Here is a 20,610-nt window from a genome sequence, read left to right on the forward strand (position 1 = left end):
ACTGTTTCTATACTGGTAAACAACAACTAAATTTGTCACCTGACCATTACACATAATACTGTTTCTATACTGGTAAACAACAACTAAATTTGTCACCTTACCATTACACATAATACTGTTTCTATACTGGTAAACAACAACTAAATTTGTCTCCTTACCATTACACATAATACTGTTTCTATACTGGTAAACAACAACTAAATTTGTCTCCTTACCATTACACATAATACTGTTTCTATACTGGTAAACAACAACTAAATTTGTCACCTTACCATTACACATAATACTGTTTCTATACTGGTAAACAACAACTAAATTTGTCACCTTACCATTACACATAATACTGTTTCTATACTGGTAAACAACAACTAAGCATGTCACCTTACCATTACACATAATACTCTTTCTATACTGGTAAACAACAACTAAGCATGTCTCCTTACCATTACACATAATACTGTTTCTATACTGGTAAACAACAACTAAATTTGTCACCTTACCATCACACATAATACTGTTTCTATACTGGTAAACAACAACTAAGCATGTGACCTTACCATTACACATAATACTGTTTCTATACTGGTAAACAACAACTAAATTTGTCACCTGACCATTACACATAATACTGTTTCTATACTGGTAAACAACAACTAAGCATGTGACCTTACCATTACACATAATACTGTTTCTATACTGGTAAACAACAACTAAGCATGTCACCTTACCATTACACATAATACTGTTTCTATACTGGTAAACAACAACTAAGCATGTCACCTTACCATTACACATAATACTGTTTCTATACTGGTAAACAACAACTAAGCATGTCTCCTTACCATTACACATAATACTGTTTCTATACTGGTAAACAACAACTAAGCATGTCACTTTACCATTACATAATACTGTTTCTATACTGGTAAGGAACAACTTCTCAACATACCATTACATAATATTGCTCTGCTTAGACCAAGGGCATCTGCTGTAGTAGAACTCATGTTTTCAACCACTCTGTGTTTCATCTTCTTCAAAACTGAAATTGTAATAGTTGTAGACAAATCATTAAAATGTCACACAATACATTCAATAAATAAATAAAAGTACTTCATGCATAAAATAAAACTGTCACACTACGAGATAACACGGTATGTTACTTCAAGGGTCAGAAACAGACTGATGCACTGAAGGCACCAGATCTTAAAAAATAAAGTTATAATGTATAGTGTAGTAGTGTACAGGTTAGTTATGAGTCTCTGAGTAAAAGTTTTCTATAATGTACAGTGTACAAGTTTTCCTTGGCTGTTTCTGACTATGAAGGTAAATAGAAACATTAATAAAGATATTTCTTGGTTTAGTACTCTAGACAATAAAGTTGATAGAACTTTCATGACACTATATTTATAATTTTTTGTATAAAGCATGAAAACTGAAATTAGAAATGTATTAGATCTGCATGTGATGTTTTCATGACATTATACATGCATCTTGAGAATGAAGTGAATAAAGTTTTCCCATGGTGGGAAATGATGGTGAAAGAGGAAAATCATGACACCTGTTACAAATCTACATGCACACAGGATAAAGATTGTGGAAAGTTAAGGGTTGCACATCATGTAATAAAAAACTGTTTCCAGTATCATATAAGCAAAAGTTCCATTATAGTATGATTATTTACCAGAGAATAAAGGGTACATGCAGATTTAGTAGTATGTAACAAACACAGTTTTAAAACAGAAGAGACATTTTATCTACTCTACTGAATAAAAATTGTGTTATTGGATTGTTTTACACACAGGACGTGAATAATGAAATGTATATTTATGTCCTATGAAATCTTTCATATATTTATACTTTGTATATTTTATCACATTTAAGATTAAACACACTCAGTGTAGTGTATCAACAACAACAAATAAACTATGTAGTATTTGTTCTCATTACAGTAAGATTATCACACACAGAAACAATTTTTATACATTTCTTTTCAGTAATTCATATTGAAAGACCTCAATATGTAGGAAACAACAATATTCATTATCTGTAAAACTACTGTAACAAATCAACATGATGAAAGCAAAAACATACAACATACTTATGTCCAGTGTCCTTCCTTGCTTGGGATCTGCATGAAGCTTGTTATAGTTAATAGTAACTTCATCCTGCCAAATATTGAAAAAAAACAATGATAAACATATTTTTCTACTTTCTCTCAAATTTAATTTGTACTTACTTAACACTTAGGAAAGTTAAACAGATTTGAAATAACGACCTCCACTAATAGATTATCTGACAGCCACCTCAAGCATCATTAACTTTCTATACTGATAACTTGATATTAAAGAGAACTTCAGAATATGAGTTGATTATCCTAATAGAAATAAACATTCTAAGAGGAGGTGCTTACTTCCAATACATGTAATAAAATAAATTTATAACAGAAGCTGCTGGATACATTAGAAAACCATTACTATCTTATTTGTATTCATCAAAGCAATAACAATGAAAGCATATGTTCAAATGCTAATTACATTTCCTATGAACAGACTTCACTGCATTCATCACTACGAACCCATAACCAGGTACAAACTGTGCATTCACCGCTACAGACACATAACCAGGTACAAACTGTGCATTCATCGCTACAGACACATAACCAGGTACAAACTGTGCATTCATCGCTACAGACACATAACCAGGTACAAACTGTGCATTCATCGCTACAGACACATAACCAGGTACAAACTGTGCATTCATCGCTACAGACACATAACCAGGTACAAACTGTCAACAGAATTCACTGCATTCATCACTAGAGACACATAACCAGGTACAAACTGTGAACAGAATTCACTGCATTTATCACTAGACACACATAACCAGGTACAAACTGTGAACAGAATTCACTGCATTCATCACTATAGACACATAACCAGGTACAAACTGTGAACAGAATTCACTGCACTCATCACTATAGACACATAACGAGTTACAAACTGTGAACACACTCACTGCATTCATCACTATAGACACATAACCAGGTACAAACTGTGAACACACTCACTGCATTCATCACTACAAATACATAACCAGGTACAAACTGTGAACACACTCACTGCATTCATCACTACAGACACAAAACCAGGTACAAAATGTGAACAGAATTCACTGCATTCATCACTACAGACACATAACCAGGTACAAAATGTGAACATAATTCACTGCATTCATCACTACAGACACATAACCAGGTACAAAATGTGAACAGAATTCACTGCATTCATCACTACAGACACAACCAGGTACAAACTGTTAACAGCATTCACTGCATTCATCACTATAGACACATAACCAGTTACAAACTGTGAACAGAATTCACTGCATTCATCACTATAGACACATAACCAGGTACAAACTGTGAACAGAATTCACTGCATTCATCCCTACAGACACATAACCAAGTACAAACTGTGAACAGGCTTCACTGCATTCATCACTACAGACACATAACCAGGTACAAACTGTGAACAGACTTACTGCATTCATCACTAGAAATACATAACAGGTACAAACTGAACAGACTTCACTGCACTCATCACTACAGACACATAACTAGGTACAAACTGTGAACAGAATTCACTGCATTCATCACTACAGACACATAACCAGGTACAAAATGTGAACAGAATTCACTGCATTCATCACTACAGACACATAACCAGGTACAAAATGTGAACAGAATTCACTGCATTCATCCCTACAGACACATAACCAAGTACAAACTGTGAACAGGCTTCACTGCATTCATCACTACAGACACATAACCAGGTACAAACTGTGAACAGACTTACTGCATTCATCACTAGAAATACATAACAGGTACAAACTGTGAACACACTCACTGCATTAATCACTACAGACACATAACGAGGTACAAACTGTGAACAGACTTCACTGCATTCATCACTACAGACACATAACCAGGTACAAACTGTGAACAGACTTCACTGCATTCATCACTACAGACACATAACCAGGTACAAACTGTGAACAGACTTCACTGCAATCAACACTACAGACACATAACCAGGTAGAAACTGTGAACACACTCACTGCTTTCATCACTATATTCACATAACTAGGTACAAACAAAATATACTTTTCACAGCAACATTTCTTTAAGTTTGATTTTTTTAATTGTAATTATAAACAATTCTTTCTATAAACAACAGCCTACACAAGACAACTTTTACTCTTAACACCAACAGAACTTTGATAAATATTCCTGGTTAGGCTGTACAACAACTGGAGTCAAGTAACACTAGTTAAACTACGAAATCTTACTGGTTAGACTGTACTACAACTAGAGCCAACTAACACAAGTTAAAATTGAGAAATATTCCTGATTAGACCATTTTACAATTACAGTCAACTAACTTGAACCCCTTGGATCATCTTTGCGACTTCAACTTTGGTTCTTCCTTTCACAGATGTTCCATTAACTCCCACAATTTCATCACCAGACTGTATAGTGCCATCTTTGGCAGCAGGGGTGTTATCAAACACCTGAACAACATATAGACATGGACAATGTGGTGCTCCTCCCCCTATACTGATTCCAATCAGGTTACTTTCATCTTTGTGTATTGTGACACTGCCTGAAGTCACAGTCATTCCCCTAAACAAAGTATATATACACACACACATTTTTAATACAATAATAGTACATCAATGATATCTATACATGATTTAATTACATACCTAGTAATTTTCAGACTGATAACAGGGGTAGAAATATTCTAAATTTTCAGCAGGACATGTAGAAAGGTTTACTGTCCTCAATGGTAATTTGACTTAATATGTGGGCCCACAATCCACTTGCACTACTAGCCAGGGACTCAGCTGATTTGGCAAGTTTTGTGGCTTTGAGCAATGTTTCATGTAAATCAGCTTGGCAAATATCAGCTGCAATGTTGAAACCCTTAGCTTCTAGAAGAGCACCAAAGTGGTCCAATAGTGTCTGGAGTTCATTGTGGCCATAAGATGACAATGCTTCCTTGCTTTTAGGCCAGTTGCTTGGTTCAAACAATTTGAAAGGCACCAATAAAATCCTTATAAATTCTTCAAATCTCTCATTCAGATATGTGATAGATTTACCTATGAAGATGGCAATTTCTTCAGCCATGGATTGAGCAACTTTCTCTTTTGTGGCACTTTTTGAGCCTCTGGCCCTTGTCTGACCACTAATAACAATCACCTTTCCTCAATGTAACCACTTGCTAGTTCACATGTTGTGAGATCTTTAACAATTTTCTGGGATCTCTCAACATGATTGCCCACTTCTCTTTGCAAGCAGTGAGTTTGTCAGAAACAATGTTCACAGTAGCAGAATTGTCTTGCATTATGAGACTAAGAGATGTCAAAACAGGCAGAACTGCCAAGAGTATGTCCATGTATAGGATGAATTGAAGGCTTGTCAAAGTACTGTATAATCCTGCAGCTTTCTGTTCATGTTCCCCTTTGTCATGCAGTTTTACTTGATACAAATGCTCTGCTAAAGCTGGCCAATTATGAGAAACTGACTCCAGAGTGCACTCTTTGTTGGCCACCCACCGGGTTCCTGTCCCTTTTGTTGGCTCTCTAACAACAATGTTGTTGGCTTTACCAGCTTCTTTGAGGCCAGCCCAGTTCTGTGGCAAATTGTCATAAAACTTTCATAGGTTTTCTAAAAAGGTTTGGATACTATCAAGGTAAGGGATATCCTTGATGGTCTTCTTAATTACAAGTTCCAATCTGTGACTAACACAATCAATTGCTCCATTACCGATTATGCTAGTTGTGCGGGGTTAAGCTGTCAGTGGTAAATACATGGTTCTTCTTGGTTTAAATCAATTGAAAAATGCTCGAGTTTTCACTGATGTATATTAATAATGGAATGACTATGTAAACCTGAGTTAAAACACAAATGTGCATGAAATATTGTCCATTTTAATTTTCTTAATTCAGGATAAATCCAGAAAATTCTCATCCCAGGTAATTAAGAAACCTTTACCTGAACTAAGTGCCTGTAGCAAGTGTTCAGAATCAACCTTCTCAACTGACTGCAGACACAGGAAGTGGGTTACTGGGTAACAGTCTCTGTCCAAGTATCTCACATCGACTATCTCCTGCTCAATGTTGGCAGTGTCTGTTGAGCCGTCAGTCACAATGCCAAAGAATAATGAGGTGTGCAGATGAGATATGACATTAATTCTAATTGTTTCTGCAACATACTTCGTAAAGATAACTGCTTGTTTGTCACTGGCATAATGTTCTGTTAAGTTCATATCAAAGTTGTGCTCCTGCAGCAACAGAAGCTCTTGAAAATCGCTGAATGGTTGGGCATTCAAAGCCATATAAAGGGCAGTCCTGAACAGCACAAGCAAATGATCTTCCTCAGTCTGGTAAGTTTGCTCAATTCTTTCATCATGGGAGTTAAATCAGGTGTTTCTTTTGCTGTCTTAGCTTGACAACTTAGACTGTGGCCACGACTGTTTTCATGCTCCTTAACAGTACTTGCTCTCAGGTTGGAAGATCCTGTTATGAAGGTGTTCTTCTGCCTTCCACTACTTTGGTCATATTCCTGACAAATTGAGCAAAACATCAGTCCAGTAGCATTATTATACTCCAGCAATGGTCGGCCTCTATTCCATTCATCCTGGAAACGAGTAGGCTTAGCACCAGTACTAGCGGTAACAGTTTTTGCTTTAACACTTGGGCTTGGGTCAACAAGCTTGGGTTTTTTCACTCGGGGTTCCGTAGTATTGTCTTCTGATTTATTAGTCTTGCTTGTGAAGCCAAACTGAAACAGATCATGAGACTTTCCCGTTTATTTACTATCAGACGCCATGATCAGATCGTCATGAAAATTTGGCAGTTACATGACATATCCGGACGGCACTAATAAAGCAACCTAAAAAGAGCATTTTGGGAGCATTCACGACCGTTATTTTTTTAAATTTGCTTTATTTTTTGTCTTAAATTAAATCTTAAATTTTGGAAGTTATTTTCCACTCATTATAGAATATACTTTTAAGCAAAATCTTTGGGCTGTGCATACACAGCTTTTGCCTCGCTTATTTTTGATGGGATGATGTATTTGTGTCCAATATGTTAGGAATATGACCACTGGTCACAATGTCAGGCGATAGATGGGAAAGTGCTAGTCAAACTTGATTTTTTAACGGACATGTCTGGCTTTAAATAGAAAATTTCGATCCCTGAATAAAGATAAATGAACATAAACTATGAAACAACTTTGTTCCATTTTTCACAAATAGACAAAATTTATTCCTTTTTCTCAACATACAGTGACAAACCACTTTCCTCTTTTGACAAATACTGAAAAACTGCTTTTCACTAACAAGCATTTTCTATTTTTTAATACCTACTGACACATTACTTTCAACTAACAAACCATTTTCTATTTTGAAAAACTACTTTCCACAAATAAACCTTTTTCTATTTTTTAACACACACTGACAAACTACTACCTATGATTTAACGAACAATGAAAACATTTCAAGATTCAGTAAAATTACACCATCTATTATTAAAAAACTGCACAAACACGTAAAACTTTCATCTATCACTACACAATACATTAAAATTACACTATCATCTATTATTAAAAAACTGCACAAACACGTAAAACTTTCATCTATCACTACACAATACATTAAAATTACACTATCATCTATTATTAAAACTGCACAAACACGTTAAACTTTCATCTATCACTACACAATACATTAAAATTACACTATCATCTATTATTAAAAACTGCACAAACCGCGTAAAACTTTCATCTATCACTACACAATACATTAAAATTACACTATCATCTATTATTAAAAACTGCACAAACACGTTAAAACTTTCATCTATCATTACACAATACATTAAAATTACACTATAATCTATTATTAAAAAACTGCACAAACACGTAAAACTTTCATCTATCATTACACAACACATTAAAATTACACTATCATCTATTATTAAAAACTGCACAAACACGTAAAACTTTCATCTATCACTACATGATGCATTAAATTACACTATCATCTATTATTAAAAAACTGCACAAACACGTAAAACTTTCATCTATCATTACACAACACATTAAAATTACACTATCATCTATTATTAAAAAAACTGCACAAACACGTAAAACTTTCATCTATCACTACACAATACATTAAAATTACACTATCATCTATTATTAAAAAACTGCACAAACACGTAAAACTTTCATCTATCACTACACAATACATTAAAATTACACTATCATCTATTATTAAAGGCTGCACAAACACGTAAAGGCTTTCGTCTATCATTACACAATACATTAAAATTACACTATAATCTATTATTAAAAACTGCACAAACATTAAAACTTTCATCTATCATTACACAACACATTAAAATTACACTATCATCTATTATTAAAACTGCACAAACACGTTAAAACTTTCATCTATCACTACATGATGCATTAAATTACACTATCATCTATTATTAAAAAACTGCACAAACACGTAAAACTTTCATCTATCATTACACAACACATTAAAATTACACTATCATCTATTATTAAAAACTGCACAAACACGTAAAACTTTCATCTATCACTACATGATGCATTAAATTACACTATCATCTATTATTAAAAAACTGCACTCACATAAAACTTTCATCTATCATTACACAATACATTAAAATTACACTATAATCTATTATTAAAAAACTGCACAAACACATAAAACTTTCATCTATCATTACACAATACATTAAAATTGTATAATCATCTATTAATAAAACTGCACAAATAGGTAAAATTTTAAACTATCATTAAAAGGTAGAGTAACATTACACAATCATCTATTAATAAAACTGCACAAATAGGTAAAATTTTAAATTATTATTACAAGGTACACTAAAATTACACAATCATCTATCAATAAAAACTATACAAACAGGTGTTATTACAACTGCACAACATTTTTTTAAAAAGTTTTTGCTGATTGTGACAGGTACATGGTGGGTATGCACAAATAGAGTTCTGGTTTTGCTTCATCACATGGGACCTCTTGAGAAATAAACAGTTAACTGTTTACCGGCAATAATGTATTTAATTGTGTTTATGTTTCTAATACGCTATTAAGTTCAACATAATTAAAAGTGTTTTCCTCCTGATTTTCATTTGTATTCAATGTCCGGTGCATCACGTTGCAGTGTCCAACAGTAGTCAGTAAGCATTGATGGATTTCAGTTGACCTGATATCGTTTTTCCATTGTAGCAAAACTGAAGATTTCAATGAAACTGTGCGTGATGGGCAAATCTGGATGTGATTTTCGTGATCAGCAGCCAAAATCTTTAAGGAACACTCAACAGTGTTCAAGAAGCAAAACTTTGTTGTGCAGTGTTACAAGGGACAGTAAAACTACACAGTCATCTATTATTAAAACTATAAAGACAGGCAAAACATTCATCTATCATTACAAAGTAGAGTAAAACTACACAGTCATCCATTATTAAAAACTATACAGACAGGCAAAACATTCATCTATCATTACAAAGTAGAGTAAAACTACACAGTCATCTATTATTAAAAACTATACAGACAGGCAAAACATTCATCTATCATTACAAAGTAGAGTAAAACTACACAGTCATCTATTATTAAAAACTATACAGACAGGCAAAACATTCATCTATCATTACAAAGTAGAGTAAAACTACACAGTCATCTATTATTAAAAACTATACAGACAGGCAAAACATTCATCTATCATTACAAAGTAGAATAAAACTACACAGTCATCTATTATTAAAAACTATACAGACAGGCAAAACATTCATCTATCATTACAAAGTAGAGTAAAACTACACAGTCATCTATTATTACAAAGTAGAGTAAAACTACACAGTCATCTATTATTAAAACTGTACAAACAGGTAAAATTTTCAACTATTATTACAAAGTAGAGTAAAACTACAGAGTCATCTATTGATAAAACTATACAGACAGGCAAAACTTTCAACTATTATTACAAAGTAGAGTAAAACTACACAGTCATCTATTAATAAAACTGTACAAACAGGTAAAACATTCATCTATCATTACAAAGTAGAGTAAAACTACACAGTCATCTATTATTAAAAACTGTACAAACAGGTAAAATTTTCAACTATTATTACAAAGTAGAGTAAAATTACACAATCATCTATTAATAAAACTGGACAAACAGGTAAAACTTTCAACTATCATTACAAAGTAGAGTAAAATTACACAATCATCTATAAATAAAACTGTACAAACAGGTAAAACTTTCAACTATTATTACAAGGTATAGTAAAATTATACAATCATCTATTATTAAAAACTGTACTGAAAGACACTCATTTCAGAAAAGACTTAACTATTAACAAAACAAGAATTCAGTGGAACATTTAAAATATTTATTTACTCATACCATTATTAAGAATCAACTGTAAAGAATGAAATCAATAATTTGTATAATCTGAAGACAATACTTTTATAATTTGAAAATCTTCAATACCAATACCCAGACAACATGCATAGATGTTTGAAAATCTTCAATACCAATACCCAGACAACATGCATAGATGTTTGAAAATCTTCAATACCAATACCCAGACAACATGCAATGTTTGAAAATCTTCAATACCAATATCCAGACAACATGCAATGTTTGAAAATCTTCAATACCAATACCCAGACAACATGCATTGTTTGAAAATCTTCAATACCAATATCCAGACAACATGCATTGTTTGAAAATCTTCAATACCAATACCCAGACAACATGCATTGTTTGAAAATCTTCAATACCAATACCCAGACAACATGCATTGTTTGAAAATCTTCAATACCAATACCCAGACAACATGCATTGTTTGAAAATCTTCAATACCAATATCCAGACAACATGCAATGTTTGAAAATCTTCAATACTAATATCCAGACAACATGCATTGTTTGAAAATCTTCAATACCAATATCCAGACAACATGCAATGTTTGAAAATCTTCAATACCAATATCCAGACAACATGCAATGTTTGAAAATCTTCAATACCAATATCCAGACAACATGCAATGTTTGAAAATCTTCAATACCAATATCCAGACAACATGCAATGTTTGAAAATCTTCAATACCAATATCCAGACAACATGCATTGTTTGAAAATATTCAATACCCATATCCAGACAACATGCATTGTTTGAAAATCTTCAATACCCATATCCAGACAACATGCAATGTTTGAAAATCTTCAATACTAATATCCAGACAACATGCAATGTTTGAAAATCTTCAATACCAATATCCAGACAACATGCAATGTTTGAAAATCTTCAATACCAATATCCAGACAACATGCATTGTTTGAAAATCTTCAATACCCATATCCAGACAACATGCATTGTTTGAAAATCTTCAATACCAATACCCAGACAACATGCATTGTTTGAAAATCTTCAATACCAATACCCAGACAACATGCATTGTTTGAAAATCTTCAATACCAATACCCAGACAACATGCATTGTTTGAAAATCTTCAATACCAATACCCAGACAACATGCATTGTTTGAAAATCTTCAATACCAATACCCAGACAACATGCATTGTTTGAAAATCTTCAATACCAATATCCAGACAACATGCAATGTTTGAAAATCTTCAATACTAATATCCAGACAACATGCAATGTTTGAAAATCTTCAATACCAATATCCAGACAACATGCATTGTTTGAAAATCTTCAATACCCATATCCAGACAACATGCATTGTTTGAAAATCTTCAATACCCATATCCAGACAACATGCAATGTTTGAAAATCTTCAATACTAATATCCAGACAACATGCAATGTTTGAAAATCTTCAATACCAATATCCAGACAACATGCATTGTTTGAAAATCTTCAATACCCATATCCAGACAACATGCATTGTTTGAAAATCTTCAATACCCATATCCAGACAACTTGCATAGATGTTTGAAAATCTTCAATACCCATATCCAGACAACTTGCATAGATGTTTGGAAATCTTCAATACCCATATCCAGACAACTTGCATAGATGTTTGAAAATCTTCAATACCAAAACCCAGACAACATGCATAGATGTTTGGAAATCTTCAATACCCATATCCAGACAACATGCATAGATGTTTGAAAATCTTCAATACCCATATCCAGACAACTTGCATAGATGTTTGGAAATCTTCAATACCAATATCCAGACAACATGCATTGTTTGAAAATCTTCAATACCCATATCCAGACAACATGCATTGTTTGAAAATCTTCAATACCAACACCCAGACAACATGCATTGTTTGAAAATCTTCAATACCAACACCCAGACAACATGCATTGTTTGAAAATCTTCAATACCAATACCCACACAACATGCATTGTTTGAAAATCTTCAATACCAACACCCACACAACATGCATTGTTTGAAAATCTTCAATACCAATACCCAGACAACATGCATTGTTTGAAAATCTTCAATACCAATACCCAGACAACATGCATTGTTTAAAAATCTTCAATACCAATATCCAGACAACATGCATTGTTTGAAAATCTTCAATACCCATATCCAGACAACTTGCATAGATGTTTGAAAATCTTCAATACCCATATCCAGACAACTTGCATAGATGTTTGAAAATCTTCAATACCAATATCCAGACAACTTGCATTGTTTGAAAATCTTCAATACCCATATCCAGACAACTTGCATAGATGTTTGAAAATCTTCAATACCCATATCAGACAACTTGCATAGATGTTTGAAAATCTTCAATACCCATATCCAGACAACTTGCATAGATGTTTGGAAATCTTCAATACCCATATCCAGACAACATGCATAGATGTTTGAAAATCTTCAATACCCATATCCAGACAACTTGCATAGATGTTTGGAAATCTTCAATACCAATATCCAGACAACATGCAATGTTTGAAAATCTTCAATACCAATATCCAGACAACATGCAATGTTTGAAAATCTTCAATACCAATATCCAGACAACATGCAATGTTTGAAAATCTTCAATACTAATATCCAGACAACATGCATTGTTTGAAAATCTTCAATACCCATATCCAGACAACATGCATTGTTTGAAAATCTTCAATACCCATATCCAGACAACATGTATTGTTTGAAAATCTTCAATACCCATATCCAGACAACTTGCATAGATGTTTGAAAATCTTCAATTCCCATATCCAGACAACTTGCATAGATGTTTGAAAATCTTCAATACCAAAACCCAGACAACATGCATTGTTTGAAAATCTTCAATACCAATACCAAGACAACATGCATTGTTTGAAAATCTTCAATACCAATACCCAGACAACATGCATAGATGTTTAAAAATCTAAAAATTAGCTTCCTATTTTCAATAAACCAATGTTTTCATCATCATAAGTTTTTCATAAAAGTTGTTAAGCCTAATCTACTTCTCAATTCACCACTTGTGACAAAGTTATACTGATTTCAGGGAACTTCATCCTTCATCAGTATACTGGATAATGTATGAGACCGTGCTTCACAAAGCAGTGAAGTTCATGCACAGAACATGTTAAAAATAAATCTCTAACTCAACAACAACAGAAAGAATAGGAATTATATCTGGAATTTATTTTTGTTTTTGAAAAATCTACACATTTAGCATTATTTTATAAGTAATCTAGAAGCATACACCAATGTATAATGAGATAACATCCAAATAGGTTATGACTCTTTCTTTTGTCACTAGTGTTGAGTGTTTTTTTTCACCCTGATTCAGATAACTGTCATGTCATTCGTTTAGGATATTACCTGTGGAAAACACACCATTTCCTAAAGATATTATGAAACCTGTAAATAAATGCTGAGAAAACAAGCCAGAATCTCTGAGTGTCTATTTTTGATAAAATGTAAACAAGATAAGTTTTAAATTTAACCTGTAAATGTAAAAGCAGCAAAATACCCAACATATTACAAGTATAACACGTATGTGCAACTTTGATGACACACCAGTTGCTCAAAAAATTAGCAGATGTCAGTGAATCTTTGGCTAGAGATAACGTCAAATGTTTGAAGAAAACTAGCAGTAAACTTGGGCATTTATCCAACAAACTTGGATGAGAGTAACAAAAATGGAAACATTCAACATCAGATAGGAAATGGAGAACACAAAGATGCTTTCTAAGTGAAGGATAAGAGTTTTACAAGGATAAGTTGAATAGAGGTACTATAATAATAGCAAAATAACATGCTTGATGAGTGTTCACTTCAATAATGACATAAACACATCAATGATCATTTAGATCAAAGTAAAGAGCATGGCAAAATGATAACTGAATCATGTCCTACATGGTCATTTACCTTGTTTATAGGTTTCTGGATCCAATGGATATCCACCATCTACCAAAATAGACATTTTCATCTGTCATCGAGTCAAAGATTACTTGGTTAAAAAATATTTAAGATATTTAAAACCTGGTCAGTCATTAGGAAATGTTGAATGAACATTCTAACAACAGACATGTTATTGTGTAAACCAAATTTACTGTTGTATGAACCTTCTAACAATAGACATGTTATTGTGTAAACCAAATTTACTGTTGTATGAACCTTCTAACAATAGACATGTTATTGTGTAAACCAAATTTACTGTTGTATGAACCTTCTAACAATAGACATGTTATTGTGCAAACCAAACTTACTTAGATAGTGATTTTTGGCTATTATTGTTGCACTTGTATCCTTTATTTCTGTTGATATTTACTGTGCCTAAAAATTTAACACTGGTTATGAAATAAGTAATCGTGGTTGACATAATAGTCATTTCACCTCATTACACATAAACACATTGAGATTGTACTTCTTAATAATTACTCAACATTATGAGCTCAAATCCAATCTTCACATGATTTAGTTACACCATGAAGGAAACAGTCACAAAGATAAAGATTAAAATAGAAAATATTTACAAAATATAAATCATGCCATATGATCATTTAATTATACCATACTGAGAAATTAGACAAAAATATACAAACACAAAAAACAGTTTGAATGCTAAAGATCGAAAAACAGTAAATACAGATACATAACAAACAAAGCATACAAAAGAAACTGAGTAAATAAATTAAAGCAGAATGACAAAAAAAAACTTGAAACATACATGCGATCTTCCATCATAGTGAAAAATTCAAATGAATAATGCTCTTCAGGGTCCACAGTAGACAACAGTTGGTATTTGTAGTGTTTTTCTTCAGACATATTCTACATGATTTATTACTACACAGAGTAGATCATAAGAGAAAACACTGTGCGAGCAGCTTTCCTTACATGTAGCTAAATAAAATTAATGAGAAAAAAAAACAAGCAGATAATATTATTTCCTACAACTGAATAAAACTTGATCTCTGCAAATATTTATTATTGAATGTCACAACAAGTTTCACACAAACACAAAAGTAATGAACAAAACGGCTCAATCATGCACAAAACATTAATATAAACATAAATTACATGCTGGTCTACCATTTGGTCCTTTTCTATTTGTTGTGTTAAAAGTAAACATTTCTGAAAAACTGCAAAGATAAACATACTACAAATATAAAAAGAATGCTCCTTTATAGTTTGTTATTTTTTTATGCAAAAACGGCTCGTTTGGGTTGTGAAAATATTTTACGTAGAATATTTTTTGCATATATATTTCTCTACAAGTGGCTTTTCTCGACATTACTGATAGGTTATTTTAAGTTACTTGTTATGAAAATATATGAATACCTACAAATTGTTTATTTGAGATGCATGTCTTAGTTAGTCTAACTAAAATTGCAAAACACAGAACCAATACCAGAAAAAAACATTTAAACTTTAAATCAAAGTAATACCAAGCAAAATTATAATAAACTCTATAGACTAGTAACAGAACTTTAACGTGTTTGATTAGTTTTTAAGACTTGAAATAGCCTAATGTTTACTTTTGTTGGTATATATAAACATTTATTAATGTGTAATTAGTCTTTTTCCTACTAATTGCTACTATTTTCAACAAGTTGTACAATTACAGTATTATCACCAAGTCTAAACTATTACACGTCACCGGCACGGAAATACCAGCAGAATTAGTCTTAGCCTTACTTTTGAACGCAAGCTCAACATCTACACTACATACTCCAGTGTGTCTTAGACCAAAATTCACAATTTAATTTTACGAGTAGAAAATTGTTATAACATATTTTTTCATTCTTACAATTTATCTTCTTCGAGTTGACAATCATCATCATATTCGAGCATCATTCTAAAACAACTCCTCAGTTTAATCTTTTTATTCCCTTATGGTTAGATTGACGCTATCATTATCTCCTAGTGCTAGAATTACCGACAACTAGATTTTAATTTGGCTTTATGGTTGTCTCTAACTTTCACTTTTTGTAGAAGTGTTTCATTCTTTCATTGTTTCCAGAAAGAGAAAATAAAAAACGAAAATATTTCATATTTAATTAAAATTATACGTTTTAGTGAGATTATTTAATTTCAAGAAATATCATTAAATGGTAAAATATTAATATGTTATTTTAAAGAGGTACATCTACTTTACTTTTGTCCAGTTCTCATGTCTATGCTGCTACGGCTTTTATTAATTTGTCATGTGCCATGAATCCGTCATTTTACACGAAATATCTGTATAAGATACTGGCAAACTTCTCCAAATATTTTGCATACTTGACTAAGATCACCTATTTTCTTCATATCCTGCTCTAGAACTTACTTTGGATATTTCATTCTGGCGTGTCATTAAGGCAGCTATTAATGCTTGATCGTCTTAACACTATTTCAGATGGAATGTTACTTAATGTTGTTAAAACCGGTCATTTAAAATGGTATGAATCTATTGTAACTTTTTCTCTATAGTTCGTTTGTTTGTTAATTGGGTATATCAACTCACCGTAATTTTAAACAAGAACCGAACATCAATAAACGCAAAACAAAACGAAGTCATCATAACTGGACAAAATTAACACCAAGCAGTGTCAAAATACCTTTATTAAGCTGTTAAGCAATCTCTAGTCGAGTAACCTCTTTGTTTCATTATACATATATCAGGTCATCCCATCAATAATGTCCGAAAATTTAATACAGAAAGTGGATAATCATTTCTGTCTTTGTAGATTCTATAGAAGGTTTAATGGCGAAATGTGTAATAGACGTGTATAAAAATATTCAGACAAATAAAAGAAATTAACCCAAGTCCACTTTTTCAAATCATTTATCCAAATAACTCTCATGAACATGGATGTGTTTGAGGAGCACATTAGGCTTTATGAGTTTAAAAAAGGCAATAGTGCAGTATAAACTACGCGAAACATTCAAAGGTGGTTTCAAAAGTTAAGATCAGGTGATTACAGCTTAAGTGATGCGTTACGTTCAGGTCGTCCTGTTGAGTTTAATGATAACTTGCTGCTGGCTGCAATTGGTGTATATCGTGCTGTAACAGTTGAAAATTAGCACAGAAGCTTAATTCAACCCATAACAGTTCACCGTCATCTGAAACAACTTGGAAAGGTGTCAAAACGTGGAAAATGGGTCACCCATGATTTTATAGAAGCCAACCTCAGAGCAATAATGGAAATTTGCACTTCTCTGCATTCTCGTTAATGTAACTCACTTTTTTTTCGGCAGGTTAGTGACTAGAGATGAAAAATGGATATCTTATGAAATTGTTAAGTGCCACAGACAATGGTTCAGTGCAGGTACACTGGCTAATGTACAGCTAAAAATGGACTTCCACCCTAAGAAAGTCTTGTTAAGCGTTTGGTGTGATATTATTGGTGTGGTTCACTTTGTGTTGCTGCCACTCAATGTAACGATTATATCAGAATTCTATTATCAAAAGTTAGAGGGCTTGAATGTTGCACTGAAAGAAAAGAGGCCTGCTTTGATCAATCTTTCACCATCAAATAGTGGAATTGACCGTCACATAATATCTCCCCCACGGCTGAAAGGGCGCGAATGTTTGGTGTGACGGGGATTCGAACCCCCCACCCTCGAATTACGAGTCGAGTGTTTTAACCACCGAGCCAAAAAGAATAACTAAAGGGGATTTGTTTGAGCTGTTTAAGATTGTTTAGGGAATAGAGTTGACGCCTCATCTTTTTCTCATATTAAATGGTGAGAGTGGTAAGACTAGGGGACACAAGTATAAATTTTAGCAGGGCAGGTTACATCTTCAGCTAATACAGTTTTTTTTTTCTCACAACATGGTTGCCCATTGGATCAAATATGGCTGATGCAGTTAATTCACTGGAGTTTAAGGGAAAGCTTCGTATATATTTGATTGATAAAGGAAGGATTTGATATTTTTAGTGTTCATTTTAACATTATGAATAAGGCGGGATAGATGAGTTAAAATGTTACTCTACTGTTATGATTACAGCAGGGAAACTAAAAACCGAAAATTGCAATAATCTCAATATTGCTAAAGCATGTAGAAAACATAATATATTCCTGTACATCACAATAGCATCAGTTGTAAGTATTCCCGGTTTGACTGCGGTCTAAAATTGATTCTTATTAATAAATTTAATTTTATCTTAGATATTAGGTATTATGTATGTTTTTACTTTTGTTTATTAATACAAGAAATGCAAGTCAAAGTAATATTACTAAACCGTAAAACTAATTATTGTCTACTATTGTAAAATATTCAATGAGTTATTTCTTCCTGTCTTTCAGATTATCTTTTATTTTTAACAAACTAAAGACATATCACGTCGTAAAGATATTCTTGAATAGCAAACATTTATCCAATCTTGGAAAAAATTTTGTGAAACGTAATGTTTGAGTTTGTTTAATAATTTAATTAGTAACATTTAATGTTTTATAGAGAATTTCCTTTGATAAAAGACAGTTTTTTACCTTTTAATATTGGCATTTATTCAAGTATACATATTTATAGATACACACACCTAAGTAGCGTTACTTTAATTATTGTATGTTTCAAAGCTCTCTACGGACAATTAGTTTTAATTATTAGGTTTTGTTATTTAGTATTTCTACAGAATGTAGCGTGGTGTAAAGATGTATCTGAGATATTGTGTTCTACATACTATACGGTAAGCTATTACTAGCTGAAGCAACATTTCTCTTCATTAACTGTTTAAAGTTTTGTAATTGTTTTTACAAGATGCAGTGTATACTAAATGCATTTTTTTGTAATAAAAATTACGTGAAGAAAAAACAACAACCATAAATAATGTATTTTAGTATTTGAAGTTGTGATTATTTTTGTGAACACCAGAGGCCGCGTTATTATTTCTGTGTGGTAGTGTACTATAATTGGCGATAAGTTGTTTTTGAGATTAATTATTAGAGGGTGATAGTAGTTTGATACATTTAAGGTAAAAAATGGGGATTCTTGATAAAATAAGTGAAATTGAAAAAGAAATCACACGTACCCAAAAGAATAAAGGTACGTCGAATGTAAATGTAAAGGACATTTACGATGTAGTTAATATACGATTTACGATGCTAATAGTAATATTAACACTTCTAAGTTCTATTAATACTACTAGTATTAGTAATTAATAGTAATACAACTATTAACTATATTATTACTAATATTAGTAGTAGTTGTTCTAAAATACACTGTAAATTTATACGTAATATTTCACAATCACACTGCAAAGCAAATAAACAAGTGGAGAATCATAATTTACTGTTTGAAGGTTCCGAATACTTTTGCGAAACTGGTTAGTACTAAGAATGTGTCATTTTTCTTTAATAAATTAAAAATACAGTTATAGTTTCGATACAAATTAACATACGGTCCATCTGCTATCCTCCAGAAGCTTTAGAGGATGTGAAAATATCATGCTTTGGAATATAATGAACTTAAATGTCCCATATTATCAAAATTAATAAAGGTAGGCACTGCTATACTATGATTATGTAAGATTTGTTCTGCCCTTGTATAATATCTTTTATCTTCATATATTAACATTCAAACTGATTTAGGTGTTCTGCTTTGGACTGTAAAACCTGGTCAGTTTATGCAGAGTACATCTACATTTTAACTTCTTATGAAAAATTGATCTGTTATGTATAATTAGTTCATTGTGCAGAATCAACATCTTTTAGTATCAACCAGTAATGCAAAACTTGAAGAAATTAAGCAAATTCTGACACATGAAAGTTGTGTGAAATAGCACAATACAGTTTGGGTTATGAATGCACATACTGTGCAATATATGATTGCAACATCTACTGTTCTAGCAGATCTTACTTTGGATGAACTAGGACCGATATACTTTTGTCAAAATTTAAGCATAATTATATTTTAACAGATAAATGCTGACTTTCAGCATTCACTCAATTTATATAAAATCTCATACTACTTTCACTTTATCTCCTCTTTAAGTGCATGTTTTAGTTCTGAGAATATGTTTACAAGAGTGTTTTACTTGTTTTTAATGTTTAGTTTTATAAAACAGTGTTGAATTAACATT

At 32.2% G+C, this 20,610-nt stretch overlaps 1 protein-coding gene across 5 annotated transcripts in view; it reads right to left on the bottom strand.

Annotated features, from left to right (window-relative positions):
• The window catches only part of LOC143237358 (PRKCA-binding protein-like), a 51,119-nt gene extending 34,615 nt beyond the window's left edge, over window positions 1-16,504 (bottom strand). For 2 of the 5 annotated variants that reach the window (XM_076476515.1, XM_076476519.1), the window contains exons 1-5: window positions 16,356-16,493; window positions 15,276-15,448; window positions 4,441-4,681; window positions 2,099-2,165; window positions 950-1,039 (exon numbers count right to left, since the gene is read on the bottom strand). In XM_076476515.1, the coding sequence (XP_076332630.1) occupies window positions 950-1,039; window positions 2,099-2,165; window positions 4,441-4,681; window positions 15,276-15,373 (496 nt within the window). In that variant the 5' untranslated portion in view covers window positions 15,374-15,448; window positions 16,356-16,493. Of the gene's footprint in view, window positions 1-949; window positions 1,040-2,098; window positions 2,166-4,440; window positions 4,682-14,473; window positions 14,556-15,275; window positions 15,449-16,355 lie in introns of those variants that run through there. The other 3 variants (XM_076476517.1, XM_076476518.1, XM_076476516.1) reach the window with 3 other exon arrangements.
• Between the last annotated feature and the right edge of the window lie 4,106 nt (window positions 16,505-20,610).

This window comes from Tachypleus tridentatus, chromosome 13 (assembly GCF_004210375.1).
Source record: "Tachypleus tridentatus isolate NWPU-2018 chromosome 13, ASM421037v1, whole genome shotgun sequence".
NCBI classification, from domain to species: Eukaryota; Metazoa; Arthropoda; class Merostomata; order Xiphosura; family Limulidae; genus Tachypleus; species Tachypleus tridentatus.